At 42.0% G+C, this 10277-nt stretch overlaps 1 protein-coding gene across 1 annotated transcript; it reads right to left on the bottom strand.

Moving 5' to 3' along the window:
* Positions 1 to 7734: 7734 nt before the first annotated feature.
* LOC109736448 (uncharacterized) lies at positions 7735 to 8761 on the bottom strand. The gene has a single exon (XM_020295676.4). It carries the CDS (start codon positions 8680 to 8682, stop codon positions 8044 to 8046), a length of 639 nt encoding a protein of 212 aa, XP_020151265.1. The 5' UTR covers positions 8683 to 8761; the 3' UTR covers positions 7735 to 8043.
* Between the last annotated feature and the right edge of the window lie 1516 nt (positions 8762 to 10277).

Genomic DNA, 10277 nt, shown 5'->3' with positions numbered 1-10277 from the left:
ATGACTTGTAGATTTTTGCAATAAGTATGTCAGTTCTTTATGACTAATGTTGTGTCCATGGATTATACGCACTCTCACCTTTCCATCATTGCTAGCCTCTTCGGTACCGTGCATTGCCCTTTCTCACATTGAGAGTTGGTGCAAACTTCGCCGGTGCATCCAAACCCCGTGATATGATACGCTCTTTCACACATAAACCTCCTTATATCTTCCTCAAAACAGCCACCATACCTACCTATTATGGCATTTCCATAGCCATTCCGAGATATATTGCCATGCAACTTTCCACCGTTCCGTTTACCATGACACGTTCATCATTGTCATATTGCTTTGCATGATCATGTAGTTGACATAGTATTTGTGGCAAAGCCACTGTTCATAATTCTTTCATACATGTCACTCTTGGTTCATTGCATATCCCGGTACACCGCCGGAGGCATTCATATAGAGTCATACTTTGTTCTAGTATCGAGTTGTAATCATTGAGTTGTAAATAAATAGAAGTGTGATGATCATAATTTTCTAGAGCATTGTCCCAAGTAAGGAATAAAAAAACGAGAGAGAAAGGCCATAAAAAAAGAGAAGGCCCAAAAAAATGAGAGAAAAAGAGAGAATGGACAATGTTACTATCCTTTTACCACACTTGTGTTTCAAAGTAGCACCATAATATTCATGATAGAGAGTCTCTTGTTTTGTCACTTTCATATACTAGTGGGAATTTTTCATTATAGAACTTGGCTTGTATATTCCAACAATGGGCCTCCTCAAGTGCCCTAGGTCTTCGTGAGCAAGCAAGTTGGATGCACACCCACTTAGTTTCTTTTGTTGAGCTTTCATATATTTATAGCTCTAGTGCATCCGTTGCATGGCAATCCCTACTCCTTGCATTAACATCAATCGATGGGAATCTCCATAGCTCATTGATTAGCCTCGTTGATGTGAGACTTTCTCCTTTTTTGTCTTCTCCACATAACCCCCATCATTATATTCTATTCCACCCATAGTGCTATATCCATGGCACACGCTCATGTATTGCGTGAAGGTTGAAAAAGTTTGAGATTACTAAAGTATGAAACAATTGCTTGGCTTGTCATCGAGGTTGTGCATGATGAGAGCATTCTTGTGTGAAGAAAATGGAGCATGACTAAACTATATGATTTTGTAGGGATGAACTTTCTTTGGCCATGTTATTTTGAGAGGACATAATTGCTTAGTTAGTATGCTTGAAGTATTATTATTTTTATGTCAATATTGAACTTTTATCTTGAATCTTTCGGATCTGAATATTCATACCACAATTAATAAGAATTACATTGAAATTATGCCAAGTAGCATTCCACATCAAAAATTCTGTTTTTATCATTGACCTACTCGAGGACGAGCAGGAATAAAGCTTGGGGATGCTTGATACGTCTCCAACGTATCTATAATTTTTGATTGCTCCATGCTATATTATCTTCTGTTTTGGACATTATTGGGCTTTATTATGCACTTTTATATTATTTTTGGGACTAACCTATTAACCGGAGGCCCATCCCAGAATTGCTGTTTTTTTGCCTATTTCAGAGTTTCGCAGAAAAAGAATATCAAACGGAGTCCAAACGGAATGAAACCTTCGGGAACGTGATTTTCGGAACGAACATGATCCAGATGACTTGGACCCTACGTCAAGAAAGCTACCAGGAAGCCACGAGGTAGGGGGGCGCGCCTACCCCCTGGGCGTGCCCTCCACCCTCGTGGGCCCCATGTTGCTCCACCGACGTACTCCTTCCTCCTATATATACCTACGTACCCCCAAACGATCAGATACGCAGCTAAAAACCTAATTCCACCGCCGCAACCTTCTGTACCCGTGAGATCCCATCTTGGGGCCTGTTCCGGAGCTCCGCCGAAGGGGGCATCGATCACGGAGGGCTTCTACATCAACACCATAGCCTCTCCGATGAAGTGTGAGTAGTTTACCTCAGACCTTCGGGTCCATAGTTATTAGCTAGATGGCTTCTTCTCTCTTTTTGGATCTCAATACAATGTTCTCCCCCTCTCTTGTGGAGATCTATTCGATGTAATCTTCTTTTGCGGTGTGTTTGTTGAGACCGATGAATTGTGGGTTTATGATCAAGTTTATCTCTGAACAATATTTGAATCTTCTGAATTCTTTTATGTATGATTGGTTATCTTTGCAAGTCTCTTCGAATTATCAGTTTGGGTTGGCCTACTAGATTGATCTTTCTTGCAATGGGAGAAGTGCTTAGCTTTGGGTTCAATCTTGCGGTGTCCTTTCCCAGTGACAGTAGGGGCAGCAAGGCACGTATTGTATTGTTGCCATCGAGGATAGCAGGATGGGGTTTATATCATATTGCATGAGTTTATCCCTCTACATCATGTCATCTTGCTTAAAGCGTTACTCTGTTCTTATGAACTTAATACTCTAGATGCATGCTGAATAGCGGTCGATGTGTGGAGTAATAGTAGTAGATGCAGGCAGGAGTCGGTCTACTTGTTTCGGACGTGATGCCTATATACATGATCATGCCTAGATATTCTCATAACTATGCTCAATTCTGTCAATTGCTCAACAGTAATTTGTTCACCCACCGTAAATACTTATGCTCTCTAGAGAAGCCACTAGTGAAACCTATGGCCCCCGGGTCTATTTTCCATCATATTAATCTTCCAACACTTAGCTATTTCTAGCGTCGTTTTTATTTTACTTTCTTTACTTTGCATCTTTATCACAAAAATACCAAAAATATTATCTTATCATATCTATCAGATCTCACTCTCGTAAGTGACCGTGTAGGGATTGACAACCCCTTACCGCGTTGGTTGCGAGGATTTATTCGTTTGTGTAGGTGCGAGGGACTCGTGTGTAGCCTCCTACTTGATTGATACCTTGGTTCTCAAAAACTGAGGGAAATACTTACGCTACTTTGCTGCATCACCCTTTCCTCTTCAAGGGAAAACTAACGCAGTGCTCAAGAGGTAACAGGGCACCACGAGGAAGCCCTCGCTCGCCCGCATCCAGGGGTGCACGCAGCTAGGCGCAGGGAGGCCGGGGTCGACGGCGGCGACCACTTGGGCGGCGGCCGGAGTTCGGGCGCAAGCAGGCAGCGGTGCTACGGGGCACGGGCGAGCTAGCAAAAGGGATAGCCGGCCTCCTGGAGGCACGACGAGCTCGTTGCCGTGCTCTGCAACGACGGGCGCGGGCTGCAATGGTGGCGCATGACAAGGCAGGCGGCGACGGAGCTCGGCCATGGCGGCAGCGCTAGCTAGAGGTCGAGCGAAGCAACCAGGTTAGGGTAGGGGAAAGAGGGGCTCACGGAGGACTCGTAGAGAAGCTCAGAGTGCTCGGGGAGGTCATGTAGCTCCTGAATCAACGGCGAGGATCCACGGCGAGCGACGAGGGGAACGGCGGTGTTGGTGAGGCTTCAGGGCGTCCGGCGTTGCGTGGCTCAGCGAGGGGGTCGAGGACGAAGTGGCGGAGCTTCCGGGCGCGGAGAGAGGTTCAGGAGGAGGCGGTGGCTACGGTGAACGGCGTCGGTGGCGACGAGCCCCGCTCGGTGGTGAGAGAGAGAGGGATCCAGGGGAGGGGAAGGACAAGGGGAGCGAGGGAGAGGACCAGGGGGCTACGTGTCGACGTCCAGAGAGGGCCAGAGCGAAGCGGCAAGCAGGAGGTGGCGCGGCGCGTACGCGCGGGCGGCAGCCACACGCCCTCGTGCCCTCTGGCACGAGGTAGAGGACGACTGGCAGAGCCAGGTAGGCTGGGCCGGCTAGAGGAGTTGGGCCGGGTAAGTGGGCTGCCAGGTAAACTCTCTCTCTCTCTCTGTTCTTCCCTTTCTGTTTTTGTTTTCTATTTTGTTCTGTTTGTTTGATTTGGTTTAACTACCAAATCACTTTATAAACTTCTGAAATTCAATATGTGGACTTAGGGAACTAGTCCAGAGCCACATACAAACTTTCAAAAAATTTGGACCAATATTTAATATATAATAAATATAAGTCTAATGCAAATAATTATTAGATTAACTCAAATTCTCAAAATAAATATTTCTGACATTCCAAAAATACTGGTTTTAATTTTACCTCTTGCCAATATTTTCATAAAATAACAGGAACATTTTCTTGGACTTATTTGAGAAGATTTTAGTGTTGATAATTTTTAAAATGTTTCTGAGGTTTTGAAAATTCCCTCAATTCAAATTTCAGATAAAATTAGACATGATGCATGGATGCAATGCCACTAATTACAAACATGAATCTAGGGCTGTGACAAGAAATCGAGTCTAATTAAATTAAATATTTATATTAAACTTTTATACATGTTTAAAACTCACTATTAACTGCGAGCGGTTACTTCTTTTTTATATTTACTTACGATAATTATGCTCAATATAAATAATAGTATTTTCTGCTAGGTTGTAATGTGTGTCATTAAAATATGTGCACGCCCTACGCTAAATTTGATTAGTTTCTTTCTATTCAATACTTCCTCTGTTCCTAAATATTTGTCTTGATAGACATTTCAAATGGACTACCACATACGGATGCACGTAGACATATTTTAGAGTATAGATTCACTTATTTTGCTCCGTATGTAGTCACTTGTTAAAATATCTAGAAAGACAAATATTTAGGAACGGAGGGAGTAGATTGCACCATAAAATAATACTTAAACTTAACCCCTATAACCATAAGAAAATAGAATACATAAAATTGCATGTTTCATGGATTAATTTGTGACACTCACATGACCATAGTATATACGTATACCTCTGTGTGTGTGTGTGTGTCTTTAAAAGTCAGAAATATCCTGATAGCGGCTTCTAGTAAACTATTAGGTATACATAAAGAAAAAAATATCTCGTAGATATGTTTACAACATCCCAAATCTTTGGCCACATCTCACATCTTCATCGCATCTCGCATGTGGAAAGTGCATGGATGTACCTACCGGGATCGTGGAACCTGGAGGCAACATCATATTATGACTTTGATTTGGTGGTAGAGGTTGGATAATTCGTTCTAAGTTTCTGGCTGCGGTTCGATTGGAAACATTAGTATGCTAGTATGCATTGTGACCAACTACTCAAGTGAGATTCTTGTGTCATCTATGTGGAGATAAAATTGAGCCGTCATTCGTTGATAGCGTAATGCAAATTTTAATATCGATCTAATCTTGTCTATTTACATACCAGTAATGGTTGAACTTGAAACTATGTGAGGAATTGTGGAGAATTATTGGGTAAACTTGAATTAAAAGCTCTAACTGTTAGCTGTTGTGCAAGAAAATCGAAGCCCTGCTTTGTCCCTAGTAGTGTTATTTTGCTCGTATGAAGAATTTGTGATGAGTTAGTGAGTTGCGAGTGACACAAGTGTATCTTAGTTTTTTTCTTGTTTTATTAACAACATTTAAGTTCCTTGCTCATGTGCTCTGTGCTTCTTATTGCAGTTGTTTGATCTTTTGCTGATACAAATATTTGAGCTGTTATTTTGCATTCTTTACTGTGCCAACCAAAGCCTGGATCAAACAACAGTTCACCTTTGAAGCTCTCAGTGTCTTTGATGGGTCACATTAAAGCAGTCAATTGTGTGGACTGGTCAATGGGTCATGGTATGTAGGTATTCTCTGTACTTTGATTTGCTTTTTTTTGCTTGGACTTATGTTTACCAAATTATAAGTAAACACACTTAGAAATGAGATGTGTAAGGCGCTCTCTAGGATTATGTGTTACATTTTCTTTGCAGGATTCTTGCTTTCTGGTTTTTGATTCACAATAAATGTTATATTATGAAAAATCGGTCATCTAACATGATATGAGTATGGATATTAACTAGTGAAAAAAGGACATCCAATACATGTCGTGATAATGACATCATTTCTAAATTTAATGATATAAACCTCGCAAAGTATCTGTAGATATCAATTGCTATACTCACTCTATTATTCCATTCTCTTCTCTCACTAGGAAAAAGTCTAATAATGTTCACTATACACGAGAACAAAGCTGGAAAGATTCTAACAGATCTGCGAATGTTTTATCCGATTCGTGATCATATATAAAAATCACGCACGATGTCTCAAATTCGCGAGCAATTTTCGAATCCATGGACTTTCAAATACATGAATAATTTGTGAACTAGGGGAACAATTTTACAATTCATGAACATTTTCTGAAATTCAAGAAAATTTTCAATTTATGAAGAATTTAAATCATATAATATTTTGAAAATTTGAAGCACTTTCAGAAATGCGCAAATATATGATTATTTTATGAACATTTCTTGCAATTGAGAAAGAACGAAAGTACAAAAGCAAAAAATAATAACAATAAGCCCGGCTCACCCCGCATATGGGCCGGCCAAAAGCACGCGTGGGGGGCGGGGGTGCACTTAAACCTGATTATATGGCGGGCTGGGCTGGGTTTCGGGCTGGGCTGGGTTTCGGGCTGGGCTTCAAAAAGCCAGAAACCCAAACTTCAAGCCCCAGCTGGTCCAAATCCCGAAAGTACACACTTTCTCAAGCTCGAGCCTCAGCCAAATATAGGCCCGAAGCCCGAAAGTCTAGCTCGAATGGTGTTTATCAATGTTGTTAGTTGTAAGCCCGACCTGAATATTGAAAGCCCAACCAAATACTATTTCTCAGTATTGTTACGAAAGCCCGAGCCTAGGCGAAATGTACATTGGGCTGCAAAACAAGGCCCGAGCCCGGCCTGGATTTTTCGGGCCAGGCTCGGGTCGGGCTACCCACAGGTTTAGGTGCATGTTTCCTCACTTTTCCCCGCGTAGGTCAGGGAATAGGAGGTCTCCGGCAAATACGCACACACGTCAAATGGATGTGAAGACAGTCACAAGCAAGGTGACTTGGGCAGGCCAGCTAGGGGTGTTGTTTCGTTCGCTGGTTCCTGCTGCGTCTTTTTGCGGGGTTTTTGTGTTTGGCTTCTGAACTGTTTTTTTTCTTAGTTGGATTCTTCATTCTTTCCCTTTTTGTTTTCATTGTCCATTTTTCCTCTTTTGTTGTTCTTTTACTCTATGCATTTTCTCCTTTTCCCCACACCGTGTATGAACATTTGTCCTTTGTGTCCGAGCGTTTTTGAATAATACAAGGTGATTTTTTTTGAACAATTCATGGTGAATATTTTTTTAATACACAATGAATATTTTTAGTTCATTTAAAAAATATCTTTATATGTTTTAATTACACAATGAGCATTTTTTTACTTTTTAAAAATACATGGTTAAGTTTATTAATACATGATGAACATTTCTGAAACATGGTGAAAATTTTCATTAATGCACAATTAACCTTTTTTTAATTACGTGATGACAACTTTTAAATACCCCCTCTGTAAACTAATATAAGAGCGTTTAGATAACTAAATTAGTGATATAAATACATGATGAACTTTTTAAAATTAGTGGCAAACCTTTTAAATTCACGATGAACATTTTTAAGATACACGGCGAACAATTTTGCTTTAAATTTACGGTTATCATTGTTTTGAACACATGATGAACATTTTTTAAAAGCCTCACTTATCTAGAAAAAATGTTCATAAATCGACTTGTTCATCCTAAGAGAAAAAACTATGACCAACAGTATGAATGCATTGCACACGCCTGAATTTCACTTCAGTTTCAGTTCACGGATCTGAAAATTGAGTTGAAGTAAAATCACACTATCCTTATCATGCCAATCGTCTCGAACAGCTGCAATTGTTCGGTTGACAAATCGACTTGTTTAAATTACTTGATTCATAATAACTTCTTATACAAAACACACACTGAAATTACAAAATCTTGATAAAGCAACACACCAACACACCCTCACACTTGCCTGACACAGCGACACACACACGCACATCTGTTATTTTGAACTCCCAACTCTGCAGTGCAGATAATAAACGGGGCTTCGCGGGAATGGCAGAAGACCTAACGATACTCACGCATGCAAACCATTCATAATTAGCACCGTCGACCACTCACTGATCACCAACCCGCTGATGATGAGATTTCATCGCTGGGCAGGACAGGGGTAGACCTGACTCAGTGGTGCCCGTGGTATCCACCGCCGCCGCCACCGCCGCCGTAGGTGGGCGTGGGAGGGACGGGGTGGTAGTCCGGGTGGGGCTGCGGCTTCGGCTCCGGCTTGGGCACGGGGCCGTAGTCCGGGTGGGGCTGGGGCTTGAGCTCCGGCTTGGGCGGCATGGGCTTCTTGTGGTGGAAGTGCTCGATGATGTGCTTCTTGATCGGCCCGCACAGGGTCATGGACGCGCACTCCGGCGATGCCGCGGACGGCGTGGCGGTGTTCTCGCCAGCGACGACGCCGAAGGTGGTGCCCTCGGACAGCGGCACGATCTTGGACGGCTCCTGGCCGGGGCAGGGCGCGTTGGAGGCGGCGCTGTGGAGCTGCGCGACGCAGCCGGCGCCATGGAGGTCGGCGACGAGGGGCACGCTGAAGGCGCCTGTGCCGTCGAGGCCGCCCACCGCCTTGCTCTCGTACTCGCCGGCGCTGTTCTTGCACTTAATCGCCACCTGCACAGCCTTGAAGGCTTCCCCGGCCTTCATGTTCTTCCTGGTGCAGTCGGCGCACTTGGCCAGACCCACGACGACTGACGCCGCCTCGGCGTGGGCGACGGCGATCGCCAGCAGGACGCTGAGGACGAGTGCTCTCGGAGCTGCCATGCCTGAACCTCTGGATCGCACTACTTCCACTTGCTGGTGTGAAGTGGCTGCTCGATCGATGGATGGATTAGTGGATGGAACAGGCGACGCATGGCTTTTATAGGCGTCCGCGCTGATCGGCACAGCTCGAATGCTCAACCGGCCGATCTGTCTGCAAGCGCAGAAGAAGAAGCGCAGTGAAGCGAGACAACGAGAGATGAGCTAATTCGCTTTCGGCGCGCCGAAGTTTCTGATGCCGAATTAATATCGGTCGTCGTTTTGATCCACGTCATTGTTCGGTTGGTGCCTTGGTGATCGATTTTTTTTTATTTAAAAACAAATACAAACATGCATCTTTGGCGCGGAAGCTCGAATCGTTGAGAAACTCACTACAGCAACAGCAGCACGTAGCAACTTCTAGTACAAACCACGATTGCTTAATTTCTTTTTTCAAGCTCAGTCAATGCTATATTCGTGGGATCATACATGGAGATCCGTGTAAATTTTTCTTTTTAGTTTTTTTTCTTTTCACATGTTTTTTTTTGCAATATCTTTTCACTTGTTATGTCACTTGACTTTGACTTGGTTAAGTCTCATATTGGTTATCTCTTGAAGTCAAACTTTGTAAAATTTCATCAACCTTATGTAAAATATCAATATCTATAATATCAAATAATATGGACAATATATTTTGTGATGGATGCAACATTGATTTGGTATTTTGACATGTTGATAAATTTCTTTCATTCTAAAAACTTGGTCAAATTTAGAAAGTTTGACTTAAGACCAAACTGACATGGGAAATAAAAAGAAACAGAGAGAGTAGACCAAACTGATTGCAGGTTGACGCATCAAAAATATATGACACTGCAGACTCCCATGTTTATTTGATCAAATAGATACTCCCTCCGTGTCAAAATAATAGGTGTATTCTTTTTTTTAAGTCAAACTTCTCTAACTTTGACCAAGTTTATAGAAAATATATATCAATGTCTACAATACAAAATCATTATCATTAGAATCATCATTAAATATATTTTCTTATTTATGTTTTATTATTGTATATGTTGATATATTTTTCTCTAAACTTGATCAGATATCGAAATGTTTGAATTTTTGAAAAGATAATGCACCTTATATTTTGAAACTGATGGAGTATGACAAAAACATCAACATTGTACAAGCTAACACGACCTTTTGGTTTAAGAGTATGGAATACACACCAGGAACAGACGTCGTAAAAACTTGATGTTTCTCAAATTGGTGGAAGCAATAAGAGAATTCATATAAGTGGACATAATAAAGTTTCATCTCATTTTCAATGAAAGGTCAACTAGAGTAGGCAACTCCAAGGGCAATGGTGTATCCCAGATGATACCGTAAACTTTTCTAGGTCTTATCCCATTTCTTCATGCATCCAACGGTTATGCGATGTTCATATACTCCACGTGAAACATTACTGCCTGAGCTTGTTGTATCCCAGTGGAAAATATCTACACATAAAAAGCATCCCTTTTCCAAGAATCATGGTGCCATGGATCTTCTTTTTTTACACTTAAGATCTCCTTTTGTTCAACAACGAGTGTAGCATTACATTGTTGACAAGAATTTGGAAT

This window comes from Aegilops tauschii, chromosome 2, assembly GCF_002575655.3.
Source record: "Aegilops tauschii subsp. strangulata cultivar AL8/78 chromosome 2, Aet v6.0, whole genome shotgun sequence".
NCBI lineage: Eukaryota > Viridiplantae > Streptophyta > Magnoliopsida > Poales > Poaceae > Aegilops > Aegilops tauschii.
Note: the sequence above shows the minus strand (reverse complement) of the source record. Positions and strands in the feature narration are given on the sequence as shown.